General features: G+C 32.7%; 2 protein-coding genes across 2 annotated transcripts in view; one reads left to right on the forward strand and one right to left on the reverse strand.

Annotated features, from left to right (window-relative positions):
* LOC140434647 (uncharacterized) overlaps positions 1–9,498 on the forward strand; it is a 147,433-nt gene extending 137,935 nt beyond the window's left edge. The window contains exon 4 of the mRNA XM_072523060.1: positions 3,256–9,498. Coding sequence (XP_072379161.1) covers positions 3,256–3,448 — 193 coding nt within the window. The 3' untranslated portion in view covers positions 3,449–9,498. The remainder of the gene's footprint in view (positions 1–3,255) is intronic.
* Positions 9,499–14,554: 5,056 nt separating this feature from the next.
* Positions 14,555–24,261, reverse strand: part of Brf (Brf RNA polymerase III subunit) — a 30,577-nt gene continuing 20,870 nt past the window's right edge. The window contains exon 4 of the mRNA XM_072523062.1: positions 14,555–22,586. Coding sequence (XP_072379163.1) covers positions 22,330–22,586 — 257 coding nt within the window. The 3' untranslated portion in view covers positions 14,555–22,329. The remainder of the gene's footprint in view (positions 22,587–24,261) is intronic.

Consider the following 24,261-nt stretch of genomic DNA (forward strand, 5'->3'; position numbering starts at 1 on the left):
GTGGCAGCAGGTGATAATTTTGTTTAGGCGGCGCTGATTCGAGAATAAAAAAAATAAATAGATAGATAAATAGATAATTACCAAAAGCCTATTTCTTAAAATGAAACTCAATCAAATCAAGTTTTTATTGGAAATGAACTTTTCATTACCTTTTCCTTGAAGTGGCAATTTTTCTTAACCTTAACTTTTTCTACAAAAAAAACAATTATATAGTACATATCTACGTGTCTAAGCCCACAATCAGATTAGCAACATGTAACATTACTTCTTTCAACAACAAAGACCAAAAGATAATAGAAAAACTGATAAATAAAAACATACACATTTGTGCAATCCAAGAAACCAAGAAGAAAGGTAAAGGCCGAAGAGATTATAACCAATATTTTCTATGAACCATCCTGAAGGAAATACCTTATGAAGAACCCTTAATTCTTATCGATGTCTTTAATGCACGAATCGGAAATGAAAAATAGTTCCAGGAGTAAAACAAAGAGTTCCAGTAATGAAAACCATGTCAACACAAATGGAGAACTCATGACTAATCTCTGTGCTTTTAACGAACTTAGAACCAATAATACATTTTTCCACCTTCAAGCTCTAGTATAAATATACATTTGAATACTCCAGGGGGCACAAATCGATGATTGATTTTATAGTCACTAATAGAAAAATCCATCCAAAGCAGATTCTAGATATCCGAACTTTAAACTCAACAGACGCAGGGAGTGAACACAAACTAGTACTAGCAAAAATAATAATGAAAATAACACCAAAACATTTTCTACAGGAAATCACCTAGGAAAAATTCAATGTAGAATCACTGTGGAACGACTCTACAAGAGAAATGTGCCAAAGGAGGCTAGCACAGAAGATACAGCTGAATCAAATAGACGACATCGAAGATATAAACGCGAGCAGGGAGAAAATTAAAAACAACATTGAAGAAGCAGCAACAGAAGCTCTAGAAAGACGCAAAGTCATACTGAAAAAAAAGACAACAATACACCATGGTTCAGAAAAGAAATAAAAGAGAAATGTAAAGATAAACGAGAGGTCTACATGAAGTACAAAACATCAAATACTCCAGAATCCCGAGACACCTATAGAAGAATACGAAATAAAACAAAGCAGTTGATAAGAAGAACAAAAAATGAACACTGGGAACAGTTTACAAGAAGGATGGAAAGCGACTTCTACGATACACAAAAACAAATATGGAGATTCATAAGAAACCAACAGAAAGAAATGGCAGAATTGAAGGAATACAATAACATACTACCAAACGAATGAGAAAGATACCTGACGGAACTGTTTAAAATAAAGGAAAATAATAATCAACACAATAACGTACCTGAATTAAGACACGAAATAGAAATCAGTTTTCAGGAAGTAGAGATAGCCATAAATTCACTCAAAAATAGAAAGTCGCCAGGACCAGACGGAATAACCAACGAGCTTCTAAAACATGGAGGAGAACGTATAACCCTAGCGATGACAAAACTTATACAAAAACTAATATTGCACTGCAAGATACCAGACGCATGTAGAAACAGCATAATGATACCAATGTTCAAGAAAGGAGATAAAGAAGACACCAACAATTATAGAGGTATAAATCTTCTGAACACCGCGCTTAAGCTTACCACAAAAGTCCTAACCAACAAAATCAATAAACTAACAACTTTATCAGACAAGGATTCAGATCCGGAAGATACTACGTAGACGCCGTATTTGTACTAAGACAAATCACAGAAAAGGCCATCGAGTACAATAAACCAGCATATCTATGTTTTATAGACCTGACAAAGGCTTTCGATCACATCCAAGTCGAAGACGTCTTACATCTACTGTATAAAAGAAACATACCAATCAATATTATACAAACCATCGAAAAAATCTACTTCATTAATCGAATACAGGCAAAGATACATGGAAAACTAACACAGTGTATACCAGTACAAAGCTGAGTCAGACAGGGTGACTCGTTAAGCCCACTTCTCTTTAATATAATAATGGACGAAATAATACAAGCAGTATAATTAATCGCATTAATCGCCGAGACACAAGACGATCTCCAAATATTAACACACATCTTCAATACAACAGCCAAGAACAAGCCAATAATACAATATGATAGTATCAACAGGAAAACAAATGTATGACAATATCTAAATATCTACTATCGAATAATAAAGCAGGAAGCAGGGTTTAGATATCTGGGAACAGATATAACTAGTTACGGAGATGTTGAAGAAGAAGTACGACAACAAAGCTTAAAAGCAGGTAAAGCGGCGGGATCTCTTAATGGAATAACAAACACCTAAGACAAGACACAAAAATAATAATCTAGAAAGCAGCAATTAGACCTATATTAACATACACGACGGACACAAGACCTGACACATCTAAAACGAGACGACTACTAGAAACAACAGAGATGAAAATACTTCGACGAATATCAGGGAAAAGTCTGTTGGATAGGGAGAGAAGCGAAAACATAAGAAGAGCAAGCAATATAGAAGACATAAACGAATGGGTGACAAAACGGAAACAGGAGTGGAACGAACACATTAGTAGAATGGCAGAGGATAGGATAGTACGAATAGCACGAGATAAGTCACCAAATGAACGAAGAAGTATTGGCAGACCAAGAAAAAGATGGTGCGATAATTTAAACAATTTAGGAGGCTAATATTGAAGAAAAAACAGGCTTAAAGCATACACACAAGAAGGAAGAAGAAGAAGAAATTATCTACGTATAATACTCAAACAATCAAATGGTAAACTTTTTGAAGGCCCTATAGGCCCAAACTGTTTTTTGTTACCACATGTCGGTACATGGTAACCATATGCCTCTATCAGGCATTATGAAATCAGCTCAGAATAGAGTGCGGACGCTTAAAAAAATTTAATTATTTTAAAATTTATTTCGGTTAGGTAAATATATTTTAATAGAAGTTTTAACACAAAGGTGTGAATATAAAATATCAAATGCAATAATTGGTTGCACATCATTTTTCTAGAGAGGGCAGAAGTCAGAAATTTGTGAATATAAAATATCAAATACAATAATTATTGTTTGTACATAATGTTTCTAGGGAGTGCAGAAGTGCGGAAGTTTTTGTCACTAACCAAATATAGTGAAATTATTCCAAAATTGGATATATTTCTAAAGCATCTATATTGTTGTATTTTAGTTTTGTAACACAAGTGAAATATGTTGTTTTAATTCTACAATTTATTTTTTTGTTTTAGTGATTATGGAGTAGTCAAAAAATGTTTCGCCGAAGCCTTGGCACTGAACTGCCCAGCAGATGGTGGCTACAAAAAACTCAACGAAGACTTCTTTAGCTACGCTAGTAAACCCTGCTCAGGCTGTGCTTTCTACCTCAACTCATTGTTACTGACTGTTTCAATACTCGTATCGTACATATTTAGTCGTAAATAACTTAAGTTTTTTAATTAGAAACTCTGCTATCAAAATTTTTTTTGTTGATCTATGGTACGAAAACTACATAAACATTATATAATAATTTGTAACGGTCTATTTTAACGAATTTTAGTAATTGTGACGTTTGATAATTTGCTATGGTTATTGTAAACTGAATAATGTTCACAAATGTTTCCGTGGCAAATATTTGCTACCAAATCAATTGCAAAAGATATCCCCAATTTCATTTATCTTAGCACATTCCAATGACCTTTATTTAATATAATATGTCGAACATGTTTATAAGTGCCAAAAGTATCAGTCTTCGTAACAAATTCATTGGCCGGTTTTTTAACGATTCACTCTCAATAGACAGTGCAAACAAAGGCTGAGTAATTCTATAGTTTTTCTGGTAATACTGAGATATTAAATAATGCTAAAAAAAATGGAGTATGCTGAAAATAAACAAAAATATTGAATCTCTAATACAAAATATGAAGCATTGTTATGCTTTACATAATAAACATACATGCAAATTTAAAGGAACACAGATATTTATATATATTTTATATTTTTTGGCCCATTTTCTGCCTTTTTTTATCTTACTCTGACATATTCTACAGTTCCTCTACAACTTATAACATTGCGATGGATCGTCGGTTTTGATTTAACAAACAAGGCAACATCACTGTAGGCTAGACCAATCTCATTTAATGCTAATAATCGCCCATTATTGACTATTTTATGTAACAATAAGAAAAACAAATTAAAACGTAAATTAAACAATAATAGTAGAATTTCATGGCAGTCTTGATTTACCCAACAGAGTCAGGTAATAAAAGGGATTCCAATCATTTCATAAAATTTAACTCTGTTCCTTTAAATATACCGGTGTGTGTGGTTAAAAAAGTTTCTCTCATAATATTTTATCTTTCATATAATCATATACTTCAAATATTAATAGGTACTTATACGTTTAACTTAAATAATATAAAATTAGGGCTCGAAAACTCTACTAAATCGACGAAATAAAGTTGGAAACAAAAACTCAAATTAAATATTATGTTTTTAAGGAATTAAATATTATGTTTTTATGGGATTAAGCCACAATTATTGGTTGCGATTGTAATGAAAATCACATTTTTAACTAACTAATATTTGACATCTCGATTTCCACTCCGGAAATCGTTCTCAAAAAAGGATTTTTTGTACAAATTATGTTAAAATGTGTATAATCAAAGATTTTGTTATTGGTTATGACATTTCAAAGTTGATATGCTTGGCCTAGATCTTGTAGGCCAACAGCCCATAGTGGCTACTACACATTTTGAGGGTGGTCACAATAAGGACATTATAAAAAGATCTTTGCCTTAAAATCTTGTGTCATATCTGACACATCTGATCATTTAATTGTTAAATGGTGTAAATCAATAAAAAATGATATAATTTTCTTGTAATATATTAATTGGTATTAAATTTAAATGTATATATTACATCAAGCTTAATCCATTTTAATTACTGCATACACATTTATTTATTAGGTAAAAGTATATTTGATTAATCCCACTCTAGCTACAAGGCTAAATTTTGCATGGGTGTTAGATATTGTAAATATCAAATAACATGTACTATATTTTGCAATGTGTGCTGACGCATAATTCTATTGTGTTGTAAATAAAGTATATTTGGATTATTTACCAATTTATCTGCAGATATTTTTAATTGATTTGTGAGCATTTATTTTTAATTACAATGGTTTTATTATTAATAGTAAAAAAAATTTAACGCATATGTAAATTATTGTTAATACAACACAGAACATACCGAATAAAAAAATGTACATGGATACCATGTGATTTAGCACTCGGGTGTAATATTGGTTCAAAACACGTTCGGACGCAATGATCGAAAGAAGGAGCCACTCTTAATTCGCTTTTATTAATTTTTCGTGATATCGGCAGCATATTTTTTAATAGAAAAGATTATAGATTATAAAAATTATTACTTTAACATTTAGAAGTTAAATTTGCTAGCAACATGTTTTCTATAATTCATTCATTAGATATGTGACCTTCTTCTACACTGTTACACACAACACACATGAAAACAGTTAGTGAGAGACAGATAACATTATAATAATTTTTGTGTACATAGTTGGATAGTCTCCTTATACTAGTGTCAAAAGTGCATGTTTCACTTATTGCTTTTTTTGGTACCATTTGGGCTCATCTTTTGTTTTTAACTGTTGATGAAATATTTTGAGTTTTCTTTATAGTTGTTCGTTGATGAAGCACAAGTTCGTGAGAAACTTGTTGTAAAAACAGTCTACAGAGTAACATATTTTGTAACTAATATTGAAAAAAAATAACAAAAAATTTCGCAAAATATTTCGATCAGATTTCAACTCACGCGCAATGAGCTTATTGGATAAATGATGTAACAACCATACAAGAAGAAAGAAGTATATGCTAAACTGTCCTCTGCCTATATCACTCGCACACAGGAAACTATTAAGAAAGGCATATCGGAGGAAGGCTTTGGGTAGACGTGGTGAAGTAAACGTAGTGTCAAACACTTCTAACTACACGAGGTTTCCATAGCAACAATTGCTCTGGAAACCTCGGAAGTCTTCAACACTGTTACCAAAAATTGGTAGCATTGCTCCTGTAGTGATCCTTTCCCAAGTTAACATGTTCCTTTTCTAACTTGGCTGCACAGTACTGAAGACGACTAATAATCAGAAATACGTATATACGGTTTCCTTCCATCTTATACACATATGTATTATACTGTATCCTTTGTTGCGAGCTATGCCGATACCCTTTACATTTATTTTACCATTAACTCGCATTAGCAACACCGCTAACTCGGTGGGAGATACGGCTTCACGTCTCGATGAAACTCATTAATTGATGCTTATCGGAAGTTGTAAAAACATTTGAAACCGGTACATATAAGTAATTCCTGCAAATGCAAAAAATTACTAATATAAAGTACCAACTGAACATCTCCGAAAGAAGATAATGAGAAATAAATAAATGAAATTCTGAGATAAAGCAGAATATAAGGAAATTAAGTATATACGCGAGATAAAAGAAATAATTTATATGAGTAATAATGTAATTAAGAAGAAACAAACAATCCAGTAGAAAATTGGCCAGATATAAGTCGAAATTATGTGATACAATCGTAGGAGAAACATTGACTTTTAAAATACTAAGCCTGAATAACTTTTTCTGACAATATTAATAACATTTAGTCATTACAACTGGAAGACATGTCTAATGTGCCAATAATCAACAATTTGTCAAATAATGTGCCTCTCATTGCATAAACTGTGATAAAAATATATTTTACTGCATAGTAATTATTGTAATGATAGTTAAAATGTTCTGTGTCGTGTAAACATTAATCTTCACTTCTAAACACTTACAAATAATTTGTATAAATTATGATTCTCTTGATTTGTTGGAATGTTATAGCGTAAGTAGTATGATAAAAGATGAGCAATTTTTTATATATTACATATACTAGATCCTCGCGCACTAGATAAAGTGCGTTTCGTTAGTCGGAACCTGATTGTCGTGACTTTGATCGGATCCAACTAAACAATTCTTGCGACCAGAAATAACACATAATTTTGTCCACACGAAGATCTTTAGTGTATTAAGGATCATCATCATCATCATCTTGGTGCTACAGCCCTTAGAGGGCCTCGACCTTCTCAAGCTTTCTACGCCATTCTATTCTGTCCCTCGCTTGCATTTTCCAGTTGCCGACTCCGATCTTCTCGGCATCTTGTGTTACCCCGTCCATCCACCTTAGCTTTGGTCTACCCCGTCTTCTCATTCCTACGGGTTGCGCTGTTAGAATCTTTTTTATCATGTTTGACTCAGGGGCCCGGGCTACATGTCCTGCCCACTGCAGGCGGTTTCGCTTAATTATAGTGGTAATATCTTTACCACCAAACGTATGCTTGTAGATATTCTGCAGTTCAAAGTTAGTATTAAGGATCATAATCCACAAATAATACTTCTTTGATTTTTGGAAGACCATTTCTTTTTAAAAACCTTTTCTGGGAAAATAGGATCTGGTTCAGAATCTTGCAAGCGCTTACTTCAATCACCATTAATAGAATTTCTCCCAATCCCTACTTACTTCTTTAATTTGGATCTCCAGAAGTTCTTCCATAATTTCTAAAAGGGTTAGAAAGTGCTAAATATAATATTTTATTATGTAATATTTAAAGAGTGAAGGTATTTTAAAAATTATGCCTTACATTAAGAAGACCCTAGGTTATACTATACTTACGTTCGCGGATATATTAGCGTTTAGAAACACAATTTTTACTTAATACCAATGTCTATTATAATCTTTATAGCCATAGGACTATCCTAGGGCGATTACCGTAATCTTGTAAATTACACTTCAATTATCACAATATTTCTTGATGTCTCGATCTAGTCACGATTACCTTAGTGTTTAGGATTATGTTTTATTTTAATTTTATATTGAATAATTATAAAGATATTTATATAACAAATGTCCCATTATGTATAGGATTTGTTGTATAAGTGACTATTTAAATTGTATATTATACATAACACTGTATTCATGCAAGATTTCAGATGTATCAAAACAAGTTTTTTAGTTATTGATAAAAATGTTCTGTTTTTCGGAACATCACGCACCGCACAGTCTAGGATTCATAATGTCCAGTTCTTATAGTAAACCCTATTCATTTTACAAATTCCCAATTGTCAATAGAACCACGTGTAAGCCAAACAGGGTCGTACTGATGTACGACCTATGTATCATATGATTTTTAAAAATATTTACTTTTGAAATTGTTAGTGTAAGAATTTCTTGAAATTTAATCATTATATCACAATTAAACTAAACTCTAAAAAATAACACGACCAGTAAATAACTTAACAATAACTATAACATAAATATAACACAATATATATTTGAATTTAAAATGTTGACAAGTCGGGATCTGTAACATGAGAATCTGTCTCGCTTATGGTAATAAATTATATTTAATAGCCTCTTGACGAATGAGACAGCGAATATCAACACGTGCTCATGTTTACTGATGGGAATTTGGTAAACGAATGAACTTTAGAGCACTGGCGTTGTATGCGAGTGAAAATAAAAGTCAAAAATAAAATGTAGATTATGTATTTAAAGTTTTTATTGGGAAAAGTTTAAATTATCTCTATATATTATTAGCAATCATTTAATATTAATGTAAAGCATCAAAGCTCTAACCAAGTTCGAAATTGAGTCCAATTTTTCTACTCTGCACATTATATTTAAATATTTTTCTCGCATTAATCCCCTTCCAGTTATTGCCAAATTTTATGTAGATTTTAGTATTTCACCTAAATTGAAACATATTCCTGTTTTTAGTAACAATTACGATCTCAGGGATTTTTTACTATATAAGCAGGTATGTAGTTCACATAAACATACATAGTTTGGGATATGTGAATACTGAAGGATTAGTTTAATAAGTTACCCCAATCTTAATATTAAATAGAATGAATTTTAACTTTTATTTTTACAAAAAATATAAACTATTTTTATGAAGACTCCATATCCTGAAATATGTCTCAAGAAATGTATAAATTTAATTTGTTATATGTTCTTCAATATGTTTGGTTTTTTTATGCAGAATTTTAATGTACTTACTAAATTAATTTAAACTTGTTAGCCAGCATAACTTAAGATAGTATGTATAAGTATCTTAATGTTACCTACCCGTTTAAAATGCACGTAATTTTTTTTATTTAGCTACGGGTATTACAATTATTTAAAATTTTCATATCAAGATCAACAGGTATAAAAAAGATCAACAATAACGTAGTAGTGCTACTTCTGCTGCCTTTTATGAGCTAAAAAAATTGGTTTTAGTGGTATCTTACTTTATAACAGAGCAAAATTTTGAATTCATTATGTATTTTTATATAAGGGTACTGAATTGTATATATTTTTGTTATTTCACATATTACATTTGTGTCTATGTATGTATACGGATATTTAATAAAGTATTTATGCCCGTATTAATATTGTGTGTAATTTTTTAAACTAGATATTTTGTAAATATGGCTTGTTCAACGTCGAGACGTTAATCACCCAATACGAAGAATTGCTGATGCACGTTATTGAAAGGAGTATGAGAGGAAGACCTGGAGGAGACACTTAGGCAGGACATGTCGTTAAAGGGGATTGATATTCCTGGGATCTAAATTTGCATGGCTGATAAACATAAATTTGGTCGCGTTCTAGTACGGTCAGTAAATCATTTAGCTTGGTTGCTAGTAGCACAGTTTCGCCGGCGTAGAGGAGATTGCTGATATATTCTCAATTAATTCGGATTATCATCTCTAGGTTCATGAGGGCTTCAGAGTATATATTGAAAAGAGTCAGCGAAAGCACACAGTCCTGCCTCATTCCTCACACGATCTTCACCTGGTCGCTCAAGTTGCCTTCGACCCGAGCTTACTTGGTTCCAGTACAAATTCGTAATTATAATATATAATACACACAACCAAACTTATATGGAATCACCATGTATTTCAAACCAATATTAATTTTTTTCTTTTTTTTTAAACTTATTGTTGCGAAAAATAAAGGTTTTTATTGAAAAGAAACAAACCAATAAAACCAATCAGATAACACAGCCCGGTAGGATATAGATTATTTGTTTTAGTTGTAAATTGAATGAAAAACTTTCGCTTTCAAAACCGAAAACATGATTTATGTGGGGTTAACGGGTGTGGAAAGGGGAAAGAATATTGGACTTGTGGAGCAAGGAATATCTCAAAGGGACAATAACTGCAGTGGTAGGCGTAACATAGGTCGTTGTGTTAAAAACCTATGCTAGGTATCAGGAGTTAGGAACGCTAAAGAATATACAAAGATAAAGTCCCCAAAAAGTAACAACTGCTTGCCACGATCATTTAATTGTCCAAGCAGCTAGATCAGACTTAACACTTTCTCACCTGCAACTCCAAAAGCAGCTTTTGGAAGGTACAGGTATAAGTATTTCAGTTGAAACGATAAGAAGAAGACTTAATGCCCAAAGACTATACAGCAGTATTGCAGCAACAGAACTGAAACATTGGAAATTATGTTCTGGGGAAGTAATATGGTCGGTGAAAAACTCCTTTAATTTCCATTCAACTAACTTTAGTAGCTCGCAGGTATGTTGATATGGTTCTAGAACCTGTAGTTAGACTCTGAAAAAGTGCAGTGGAAAAAAATTTAATTTTCATGCATGATAATGCACCTCCAGATACCAGCAGAACCACTACAGACTTCCTTGAAGCAGAAGATTTCCTATTCTGTAGTGGCCTGCTTGCTCTTCTTCTTACGGTGGATGTTGGCGACAACTCTGGCTTTTTATTATTGGCAGCAATTCTTGTTCTCTGCCCATTCGATTTAATACTTCGACATTTGTTGTGTGATCTGTCCAGGGAATTTTAAGTAGTCTTCTAAATACCCACATTTCAAACGCCTCCAATCGGTTCATCACATTGGCCTTTATGGTCCAGGTTTCTACACCATATAGTAGTATGGAGTAAATGTAACATTTTACAAAGCGATATCGAAGCGTTAAGTTAAGGCTGCTGTTGCTTAGCAAGGTTGTCATATTAGTAAATGCTGTTAGGGCTTGCTCAATCCTGCTACGTATCTCTACGTCTGGATCTAGATCTTCAGTTATCCAACTACCGAGATATCTGAACTTGGGGACCTTTTGGATGTTCTTATTGTTTACTCTTATATTTAATTGCATATTTCGTGTTCTGCTAACCACCATTACCTTCGTCTTGTGTATATTAATCTTCAAGCCCAGTCGTTCTCCTTCAGTGTTTATTCTATCTATTAGTCGTTGTAGCGCTTCTTGGCTATCGGCTATTATGACTGTATTAATTATTACGACACTTAAGGCTCTAGCGAAAATCGTTTCAGAGTAAAGATTAAAAAGGAGGGGTGACAGAACACAGATGCCATTTGATTCATATAAAGGTTCTTTATGATTTTAAGGTCTGAGGTCATTCTCATCTATCGAACGTTTCTGGAGCAATCTTACTAATTCTGAATGATTAACACAATCGAACGCTTTCTGGTAATCTATAAAGCATAGGAAGACATCTTTTTGCCGATCTCTGCATTTCTGAAGTAGGACAGTTAAGCTATAAAGTGCTTCTCTTGTGCCAAATCCTTGTCTGAAACCGAACTGTGTGGGGCTAATGTCTCACATCTGTTGTATATTCTTGTGTGAATTATCTTTAAGAAGAGTTTTAGGACCTGGCTCAATAAGCTGATCATTCGGAATTGGTCGCAACTATTAGCGTTTGGCTTTTTTGGGATTGGTATAAAGGTTGATTGAAGCCAATCCTGTGGTATTTGACCGGACCCATAAAAGTCATTAAAAAGATCTACCAAGGCGTCTATATTGTCTTCACTCAACATTGTTAGAACCTCGAATTATGTCGTCTAGGCCTGGTGCTTTTCCCCATTTGTTCTGTTTGGTTGGCCTTACAACTTCTGACTTCAATATTTTGGGGGAGGGTTCACTTTTATATTCACTTTCAGAGTTTCTTCTAGTGTTGTTTGAGTATCGTTGCTGTGTGTAGGTTCTCCAATGTTGAAGTAGATCCTTGGGATCAGTAAGATCTAACAAGAAAGGAAACAACCTACCACAATAAAATCTTGAAAAATTTGTTTAGCAGCATGCCCACGCGAATTGGTGCTTGCATAGGGCCTAGGGTTAGTAACCGACTACTAAAAAAACATAAATAAATAAAAACAATTTAAATATCATTCCTTGCACATTGAAATTTTGTATGCTGTTGACTTTAAAACAAATAATTTCAATTTTATTATTTAAGAATTTATGGGTTTCTTTAATTTTTATGTATTAGTGATTAAATTGCTTTAAAATAAATATTCTTTGACGTTCGTAGGATTGTTTTTTTAATTCGATTAAAATAATAAGAAATATCAGATGATTCCACATAAGTTTGGTTGTGTGTAACAACATACAGAGAATACAATACATATAACTTTGTAAGACAATGAAGAAAAGTATTAAGGAAGACATAGGGAAGTACTATGACAGACTGGTAGAAAATGCAATCGAAAACAGAAAAAACTATAAGAAAACCATTAATCATTGGGAAAAAGCAAAGAGACTCACAACATGGACATTGTGAGGATAGAACGGTTGGCGGACAGAATATAGTAAAAACTATGGAAATCATTAATAGTAGTATGAAGGTGATAGTTTTTAAATTTTCAAAATCCATTTTGTGATTTGAAAAAGCACATGTAGCTTTTTATGGTGTAGATCTTCCAGCTCTACTGTAGTACGACACAGGTTGTGAACAAGCTTTATGCAGGCTGGTGATACACACGGGGAGCAAGTAAATATAGCAACAGAACGCACATTTACCGCTAGAGTTCTGTTGAATGATACTAATGCAAATGATGGGAGGCGATTAAACGATACGAAGAAGACTTTCAGAGACTTGAAAGTTTCGTGTAAAGATCACAAAAGAACCAACCTGTACTCTTTACGAATGACTCTAGGTTTCGTCTAAACCATTGTAATGGTCGTCTCTGCATGTATGGTCTATACATGCTAAGATGAATGAGATCTACCTATTACCATCAGATACTCGGCTGAGTTGCTAGTGAAACTATGACGGTCTGTGTCTGGACCGGTTAGATAGTAGATCAGATTTTGCAGTGATCCAGAGTATTCTTAATACTGAAAGCTATATTGAAACCGTTCTGGGCGAGCATAATGTAACAGCCTTACGTTGTGTTAATGCTAATAACGCAAGGTCACCCATTTAAGATTTTTCTTAATTATTTATTATTTTCTTAATAAATAATAATAGTATCCCAAACTGGGATTTAACTTCATTTTGTTACACCAATGAACCTTAATGACATTATAAGGAATCATAAGAACTACTTTTACATGTCAGCGCATGCATTCTAGTAAAACAGAATTTCACATGTGAACTTTTCAACAATCAGAAATTTATTTATTGCCGACAACTCAAAGAATTAAGTCTTTTCTTTTAAATGTTGTTGCATTAGTTTTTTCGGTCAGCCTTGGGTACACCTTTGCGTTTCAAGTTCATAGCTACCATACATTTCCAACGATAACTTTTTTCACATAGTAACAAAAAAAATTTCTTCTCTTGCAGCCCCGAAGAAGCCATCTTTGGCGAAAACGTTCGGCGAAACAATTATTGATACTCATTAGAGTCTTTCTTGCAGATTTCCCCAATATTTAAGAGTTTACTAATTAACTTATCTGCAAAGATTATATACATACATACATATATATATATATATATATATATATATATATATATATATATATATATATATATATATATATATATATATATATATATAATACACACAACCAAACGTATATGGAATCACCATGTATTTCAAAAAAATATTTATTTTTTTTTTGAAAAAACTTGTTATTGTTGCGAAAAATCAAGGTTTTTATTGAAAAGAAACAAACCAATGTTATTACTGACTAAATAGGATAGTATTTAATATACATGCTTATTTAATAGTTTTTACTAGAAAAATAGTTAACCTGACCAGTGTAAACTTTGACTGGACTATTGGAGTTCAATAAAAGAATAAGTTAAGACGTTTTCGTTTTTTTTTTAGTAATTTTTGGACGAACGAACGCGCAGATATTTTCAACTTCATAGCTGTTTAGATATTCCACAAGCTCTAGTATACCGACTGCGGGCGGCAACTATAAGTAGCATGTCATCTGCGTATACACTACTGATATTTGGCAAATTCTTGTCAAGGACAGCGTAGCTAGTAGCCTTTACCACCTTTACATTAAGAATTCTGTCGGTTCCTTCGATTCTTTCTTGTAACGCTTCTCACGTTTTAACGTATTACGTCAACTAGTAAAACTACACTTACTATATATAGACAATGGAGGTATATAGAATATACTTGAACTTGTTTATGTACATGATCAAATAGAAAATCTCAGTGTATTTAAGAAACTTTCACCAATAAAGGCCTTTCGAGTGTAAAATAAGCAAATAACAGAAAAAATCATTAATAATTTATTTGATAACAATTTACAGAGAAACAAATCAAAGAAAACAATAATAATAATAGATTAATAAGTTACTATATCTGAAAAATATATTCATTTATACACTAAACATCTTATATGTTTATTTTTACTAAAATACCCAAAACCGATCGAGAGACTTTCTGGAGTAACTTAAGTTTATTATAATTAGCAACAAATATATATAAATAAAGTAATGAATGATAAAAAGTGATATAACAATGAAAGGTAAGAGTTATAAAATACTTCAAGTTAATTACAAACTACCTGATTTGCCAAATAAATATTTAAAAGCAATTTAAATTAAACACTTGCCGTTCTTGTACATGAATACCCAACTAGTACTGTTCGGAACAAATCGCCAAAAGGAAGAAAACCGAAGAAAATGATAATATTGTAAAACAAACAATTAAAAAAAAAGTGCATTCATTTTATTTTCAAAATAAATTAAAAAGTTTAATTAATTAATAATTTAATTAATAAATTAAATTATTAGAGTTGTTTCGCATTCAGATTAGAACATTTTGTTAAACATGATGTTATAAATATCGAAATGTATAACATTTTATAAATAAATTTATCCCAAACAAGAATAACTTAGTTACAATTTTCTGCTTTCTTTAAAAGGCAAATTAAAAAAAAAGAATAAGAGCCTAAAATATGCTCAAGTTATTTTGATTATTTTTGTAACTGATTCTGGTGATTTCTTTGTCAGTAATGTAATAAAACTCATACGAAAAGGCATTCACCACCGTTTAATCGAATTTTAAGGCAAGTTAACACAGGTGATATTTAGGAGAAATTCGAAAACTAACAACAGAAGGTATAGTCGCGGTAACATATATATACAACCTACCGTTTTGGTAAGATAAGCGTTTTAGTTGGGAAGCAGTTCTTTATTAGAGATGTTTTGCATTCAAATTAGAACATTTTCTTACACGTGATGTTATAAATATCGAAATGTATAACATTTTATAAATAAATTTATCCCAAAAAAGAATAACTTAGTTACAATTTTCTGCTTTCTTTAAAACACAAATTAAAAAAAAAAAGAATAAGAGCCTAAAATATGCTTAAGTCCTTTTGATTATTTTTGTAACATATTCGGGTAATTTCTTTGTCAGTAATGTAATAAAACTTATACGAAAAGGCATTCATCATCGTTTAATCGAATTTTAAGGCAAGTTAACACATTAATTGCCAACCATTGAAATAATTGGAAATTATGCAAATAAAGTTCAGATATTTATTAAAAATAGGTCTAAGAATATTATCTTACACAAAAATAATTATTATAATAATACCAACATACCTAAAATTAATGTGTCGTTAACAAAACTTTAGCGGTCATGAGTACTTATCAGTAAAGTTTAAAATTTTTGCTGTCTAACCTGTTTAGTTTATTTTAAATAAAATAAATATTATTTTGTTGTAGTTAGTAATAAAGAAACTCATATAGCTTTAATAGATTTGGAAAAAGCATATGACAGTGTACCGATCTCCCAACTATGGATAGAAATGGGTAACTTGAAAATAAACCCAATTCTTATTAACGCCACTCAAAAATATTACGAACAAAACTTTGCAAGAATTAAAATGGGACAAGAAATCACCTCTCCTTTTCAAACAACAAAAGGACTAAGACAAGGCTGCTGTCTGTCACCCACCTTATTTAAAATCTATTTGGACAGATCCTTAGTGAAATGGGTAAAAAAATGTAGAAACATGGGAATAACGGTGGAAGAAAACAAGCTATATACACTTTTCTTTGCGGATGACCAGGTAGTAATTGCCGAAGACAGCTACGATCTTAGCTATATGGTAAGAAAACTGCAAGAAGAATATGAGGTGGCAGGTCTAAACATGAATATGACAAAATGTGAATATCTCTCAGTGGGAACAGATGAAATATGTGACCTAGTCTTGGAAGACGACAAAATCAAAGGCGTGCAATCCTGCAAATATTTGGGGGTCATTTTCAACAAGAAGGGAAATAGCGCAGATGAAATCAGGGAAAGAATAAACAAGGGCAGAGCAGCGACCCGTGCCTTAAACTCTCTTCTCTGGCAAAAAACAATTCGACGAGAAACCAAAAAACACATTTACGGTAGTATAGTCCAAAGTATTACACTTTACGGTTCGGAAGTATGGGACGTCACCAAAGCTAATAGAAACAAACTTTTGACGACAGAAATGGATTATCTGAGACGAAGCTGCGGTAGATCGAAACTGGAGAGAGTTAGAAACGAACAAATAAGAAACGAAATAAAATGGAGAGAAATATCAATGATGACATAGAAAGAAAACAATTAATCTGGTTCGGACATGTTAAAAGAATGCCAGAGTACAGATGGCCTAGGAGAGTACTGGAATGGATCCCTCCTGAAAGAAGAAAGAGAGGACGACCACGGAGAAGTTGGCGCAACGATATTGATGAAGCAATGGCGGCAAGAGACTTAGAAGAGGCAACTGCATATGACAGAAAAAGATGGAAATTGGGGGCGGAGAAGCGGCGACAGCCGTAATAAATCCGTTATTATATATATATAGTAATAAAGAAAACGTTGATTTATAAAAACTGACACCTAATTATGGTACACCTAAATTATTTTTTATGAAATTCACCAAAACAGCCAGCATTCAAGAGTACTTTACATTTGACGCACTGATAAACCGAGTTGGTTTTACATACTCTGCATCTACGTCTTCAACCACCATGTTCTCGTTCAATATTATGGCCAATCTGGTCTTATCTTAAATTAGATGGTAAATTTCCTTTAGAAGGACGACCCAATGCAGCAGTTGATGGTGTTGAATATGATTTCTTCTACTTTAGAATTTTGTACTGCCAATCTGTTTTCATTCTGCAGTGAGGAACGGAATTGTATGTGAGACATTCAGCTTTCATTAGCGATATTGTAAATTCGTCATGAATTTACAATAGTACAGTCAATTAGATTGATAAAAAGGGGCCACCAATACTTCTTACCTCTTACTCGTATTCTGTAGTTCGCTACTGAATTATCAAGTACATCGACGCCTCCCATATGTCGGTTATAATCATTTATCATATTGGGTTCAGGTATTGAATCTTCCTTGCGATGTTTTCGATTGTATCTTTTCACATTTACTACTGGTTGGATTCTGGCATGATTACTTGCTACAGTAACCACGGAATTGTCATTCCATCTTACTATTGTTTTCTCCGTCTCATTGTCAAACGCATGATCGAACTCACCCTTATTTTTCTTCTCAATTACCTTACTGCTCTCTAATGGGCATTCTGATATACGATTGCACGTACAGTGCAAGTAAAGAAAACGCCTTTTTCTTTAAGAATGTGAAACAGAGCAAAAGTGGAGAAGAAATTATCAAAAAACACCCGATATTCTGAAAGTCTAGGCACTACAGAGAGTCGATATATAATTACTTGTGTACCTAGGGTAAATTCATTTTTCTGTCCCTCAGGTTTGGCGCCACCATATGGTATGAATTGAAAAAGATATCCCTCAAAAGTATGCAAACACCATATTTTAAAACCAAACCGCACTGGTTTTTTCTTCATGAACATCTTTGTAGTGTCGTCCAAAATCAGGAAAAATTTGTTCGTCTACTGATAAATCGTCAGCAAAAATTCCAAATTGTAAATTTCGTTCATTCATATGTGAAAATAATGGACATAACTTGGAATTATTATTTTTGTCCAGTTCAATATTGTCTGAGACATGACATTTTTTTATATTCCGGAATATAAAGCGATTCATATCATTTCTCACCAGTTTTACATCTAGGTCCTCAGACCAATACATATCGCAAGCTGGAAGTGTATGATACTCACTAAGTATTAAAATTCCTATAAACTTTTGCAGTTGAGAAACAGAAAATTTGAAATTTAGTTGATTTTTATCTTGAGCATATTTCAGGCTATACTTTACTATTTTATGCATTATAGGTTATCAAAAAATAAAGAAAACACTTCAAAAGGTGTTTCCCACTAACATTTAGTTGAAGTTGCTCCTTTTTAGAAAATGTATTTTCCGTTGGCGAAGAGGAATATTTATGTGAAACTTTCGACCAGGAAGTGTTAAATTTTGATGATGATACTTTTCTTCTCTTACCGCGACTAGTAGATGATTCGGCGACTACTTCCGTTGAGCTTTCAGTTTGATCTCCGGACTTTATGTGAATCTCAAACGTTCCGGTAAAGTTGGTCGCAATTCCTTCCGCATGCATAAGATTATCGTCCAGGTTTTCTTCATCAGTTAGCGTATCAACTGAAGGAGGTATATACACCGCATATATTTCATCTGTTTCCTCTAAATGAGAATCCTCTTCTAATATTGCTTGAATCTGATCATAAAATCAGTTCAGTTTTTTATCTAATAAATGTACCAGTGATGCTATGTTTTCTGTACTACATGAGGTTTACCAAGCACTCAACAATAATCTTTACACTGCCACTGCTTTTTATGACTGTGTTAAAGCTTTTGATTGTGAAAACCATATTTTGATAAAAAACCTCAATTTTTACTGAATTCGAGGTATTTATTTAAATCGGTGCCAATTTTACTTTGGGAATACGAAATAACCGGTTAGACCAAATAATACTGACTCTAGTCACAAAATCATTGAAAGAGGAGTACCACAAGGTTCAATATTGGGTCCTCTACTTTTCCTTGTCTTTAGAAATGACATCACCAACTTAAAAATCGATGGAAAAATTTCTTTTTGCTGATGATACCAGTATCACCTGGAGGAACTCTAATATTGCAACTCTTCATGCAACTATAACTTCTGATCTACTTGCAATAAAAACCTAATCCAACTCTAATTTACTCTCTTTTAACATGGATAAGACAGTAACATTATCCTATAAAGCTCTTCAACCCTTGCTTCTTAATAACAGCCAATAAAATCAGATCAGTGTCGTTGATTCTGTAAAAATTTCTGGGTATTTTTATAGACAGATAATAATCTCTTTGAAGGATAAAGATGGAAAAGAAATAAGAGGAAATAACGAAATCCTAAAAGTTACTCAAACATTTTACCGTGATTTATATTCCTCAAACAAGAAATCAGATAACACTGCAAAGGAAGATCTTAAGAGAAAGATAACGAATGTCAACTAAGAAATCCTCCTTAACCTAGAATCCTTCGAAATAAAACAACCTATGGCACAACTAAAGAACAATAAGGCTCCGGGCCCACTTGTAGAAATGTTGTAGGAGGGGAGTGAAATTATTCTCAAATTGAAAATTTTTTGGGAAAAAAGTCCCAGATGATTGGAATGAAAGTTTGACAATACTTCTCTTCAAAAAAGGAGACAGGGGAGATCTAAAGAACTATAGGCCAATCTCCCTGCTGTCCCAAATGTACAAACTGTTCATGAGAGTTACCAGGTTAACGTCGAAGCTCGATAGCTATCAACCGGTAGAGAAGGCAGGATTCCGAAAGGGTTACAGTACAGCGGATCATCTTCTTACAGTCAGAATGCTAATAGAGAAAGCCAATGAATATCACTTGAACTTATACATTGGATAGCATATGAACAACTGCAGGATAGACTCCCGATACAGAATGTTCATACATAATATTTATAAGAATGCTACAATGAAAATGCAAATAGATGCGAAAACCAAAGCTATACAAATGAACAGAGGAGTTCGGGATTGAGATGTTATCTCACCAAAGCTATTCACGCTTGGACTGGAAGACGTGTTCAAAGACATTAACTGGGCAGATACAGGAATAAATGTTAATGGAAGAAAACTGAGTCATTTGAGATACACTGATGACATTGTAATATTCGCTACAAGTTTCGAAGAACTAGACCATGATGAGACAACTATTTCAAACTTCGGAAAAATAGTTCTTAAGATGAACTTGGAAAAACAAAAATAATGACAAATACACCGAACATTAGAGAAATAAAGTTTAACGACATAAATTTAGAAACAGTAAGCTAATACATCTACCTGGGACAGATAATGAAAGTTAACAAAGAAAATAAAACTGCCGAAATTACCAGAAGAATAAGGTTAGCGTGGGCAGGATTTGGAAAACTGAGTTAGGTCTTGAAAAGCACTAAAATGGAACAATATTTGAAAACCAGAATTTACGATCAGTGTATCCTCTCTATACTCACGTATGGTTCACAGACGTGGACACTCACCAAGTCTAATATGGATAAAATAGTAAAGGCACAAAGAGCGAAGGAAAGATCAATGCTCGGGGTGAGACTTATAGACAAGAAAAACAAACAATGGATTAGAAGCAAAACCAAAGTAAAAGACGCAGGATAACATGCTGCCAAATTAAAATGGAGCTTTGCAGGACAAAATGTCCGACTGAAGGATAAAATATGGAACCACGAAATACAACAATGGAGACCATGGTTAGGAAAGAGAAGCAGAGGAAGACCACAAATGAGATGGGCTGATGACATTAAGAAGATCGGAGGACACAACTGGAAGCAAGTGGCGCAAAATAGAAAACACTGGATTGATTTGGGGGAGGCCTATGTCCAAAGTTGAATTACTTAAGGCTGAAGAAGAAGAAACTTTAAATGGCCTCTTCATATTGATTTGTTAACTAAGAAACTGCTATCCAATAAGATCTGTTTATCTTATGTTATTTTTAAATTTCAAAAAAGAGTAATACGGTATCTGTTTGGCCTCAGAAGATCAACACATTGCAAAAGCTACTTCAAAAATCACGGGATTTTTCCAGCAAGACCTATGACTATTCCACCGGAAATTCAATTCTATTTACCGATCCCGTCCACTCAGTACAGAAATTTATATTACATTCTGCAAAAAAACTATACAACCATCTTCCTTTACAACTTAAATCTGCAACATCTTTTCCCAAGTTCCAGAAAATGACAAAAGCCTATCTATGTGAACGACCATATTATTCAGTAAAAGAGTTTCTTAACGAATAACTAAGAAATTACAGTACCTTTATGTTCAAGTAACTGAAGTATTTTTATCTATATTTGGGTATCATATGCAGCAACTTCAACCTATTAGTTCGTAAAAATTTCGTAAATTTTGCAATTGATTGTTGATTTTATTATCTTTTATTTTGTGATATTGACGATTTATGTAATTTCAGTAAATTGTAATTGCTATTTGCTGACTTTTTGTAAGCTTTGTCCATAAAATTGTACAATTTTCAGTACATACATACAATACATAAAGCAAATTTCTAATGACTGCAATAAAATATCAATAACGCTAATAAAAGTAATGTATTTTCTACTCAACATTCTCCCCTTTTTTTAACAGTATAGTAAAAATTTCAAATAAACATTTTAAGATCCATAAATAAATGGAAAAAAAGGCCAGAAAAATTAATATGAATTAATCAGTATTCACTAAATAGACTGTAAGGTATCAGAGATCAAAACAAATTGTATTATTACTTAAATATTATGGTTATCTGATACTCCATAAAATAAGCATGTTTCGAAAAATATGAATGAAATCTGGTAAATCCTTTTTGCAAATACCAAATAATCAAAATATATTCAAAAAAAGTTCGAGAGTTTTTACGTGAATGACTACGGAACTAATATCCGTAATAAGAAATCAGTTTCAGAGTAATTTAAAGCGTTCAATTTCTGGCAGATTTTTGTTTTACTTTACTAGTTCCAAAATATTTATAAATAAATATAGGTACGATTTTTTACACCATACTTCAGTTTTGAGTATCATTCTAAATGCACTGCATTTTGCCTGGAATAATACTAATAGTCAGCTTCTTCAAAATAATTATATCCGTAATCGGCTTCGTCTTCATCTTCTCTATGTTGCCGAAGCATTTGAAGAACTCCCATTTCATTGTTAGCTTCTTCACCTCCTTCGACTTGCTCTTCATCGTAATATTCTTCCTCTTCTTCAGACATATCTTCCTTTTTGGCCGATTCTGCTGGAACTACATTTTTGGCAGAGTTTACTGTTTTTGTATTCGTCTCTTCGAATACTGGAAGACCAACAGTAGTACCTAAAAAAGTAAATTTGTATTTTAGATTAAAAATAAATAAAAATTAACTACAGTTTGTCACATCTGATCCATATTTGAGAAAATTAGGTAAAAAACCTGAATACTGAGTATTAAATGTAGATCCAAACAAATTGGTATCTTGGACTAATGAAATACAATAATTATTTATTAAAATAAGAACATTAATCATTGATTGAATAAAAGAAAAGAACTAGTAACAAATCTTATTAAAACAAACACATAGAAGGCTGAAACTTAACTATATGTTTTTCATATAAAAAGCGCTGTTATCATTAAAAAAAACAACAACAACATCAAAGTCGGCAACCCGTTATACTTGGATGATATATCATACCGATTTAAATTTTTTTACATAATGTAAAATGTACATTTATTACACCATGTAATTATCTTACATAGATGACAAATCATAAGGGCCACGGTGTGGGTACCAATACTGAAAGAGGACGAAAGCAATAAGAATATACCAACACTAACAAATTAATAGCAGCTCAGGGACACATTATTTATAATTAACTACAACAAGCACAAAAAGATCAGAATTTGATATCAATTCAAGGGTACAACTTCATCGTTATATTCTTAACTGAGAACAGAGGGCAGCTGCTGTCATTCATTATCATCATCATCCAGCCTTCATTTATCACGTCCACTGCTGGACATAGGCCTCCCTTAAACTCCTCCATTCTTTGCGATTTTGTGCTCTTTGTTGCCAATTTTTGGTGATACGCCTGATGTCGTCAGCCCAAGGTGTAGGTGGTCTTCCTCTACTACGTTTGTCTGCTCTTGACCTCCAATGTGTAATGTTGCTCGTCCATCGTGAGTCATCCATTCTCACTACATGGCCTGCTCAATTCCATTTTAGTTTCACTGCTGTCATTACTGATCCAAAATTATTGAAACATATTCCAGTTGTGATTCAGATAAGTACAGGTGACAGTCACATATTGATTTTGAGTTGCTTGGATAAAGATCCAGAGTGGACGGCTACTAATAGCGTCTGAACTAGCCGTTATCAGCTGAACAAGTAAAACCTAGAGGCCGAAAAAACAAAGAGTAGAATGAAAAAAAATGAATAAGAGGCTAAGAGAAATAATCAGTGGGATTTCTGTCAGATATATGGAACAGTTCTGCTTAGACTTGAAAAGCCTAGCTCTGAAGGTCAACCGTAAAACAAGAAATAAAAGCCAAGGAAAACTTTTAATCAGTACATAGAACGTATAAGACAGGAGAACATAATAGTAACAAACCGAGACGAAAAAGAAAGGATACGGCACCAAGATAAAAGCGAAAGTTATTCACTGCTGCAGTGGTGTAGATAAGAAAGGGTAAAGTTGGAGTCGGAATTACATTTAAAAAGAAATAATTGGAAAAAATATTGAAAATTGGCAAATTTCATTTATAAATATACAGATGACACATCCTTTTACTGTTCGTATACAGTAAAATAAAAGACAGTCCAATTAAATAAAAGGAACAAGCGGAAGAAAACACAATGAAAGAACCAGTAGATATCTATGGAGAAGATATAGTATAATCGAGCTATGCAATGAATCACGTGAAAATTATCAAGGGTTTTAAAAGCATAAAGATATATAGTTGAGAGAAAAAATACGGTAAGAACTTATGGAGAGAAAAATTCTTTGTAGTAGTA

The sequence above is a fragment of the Diabrotica undecimpunctata genome, chromosome 2 (genome assembly GCF_040954645.1).
Source record: "Diabrotica undecimpunctata isolate CICGRU chromosome 2, icDiaUnde3, whole genome shotgun sequence".
NCBI classification, from domain to species: Eukaryota; Metazoa; Arthropoda; class Insecta; order Coleoptera; family Chrysomelidae; genus Diabrotica; species Diabrotica undecimpunctata.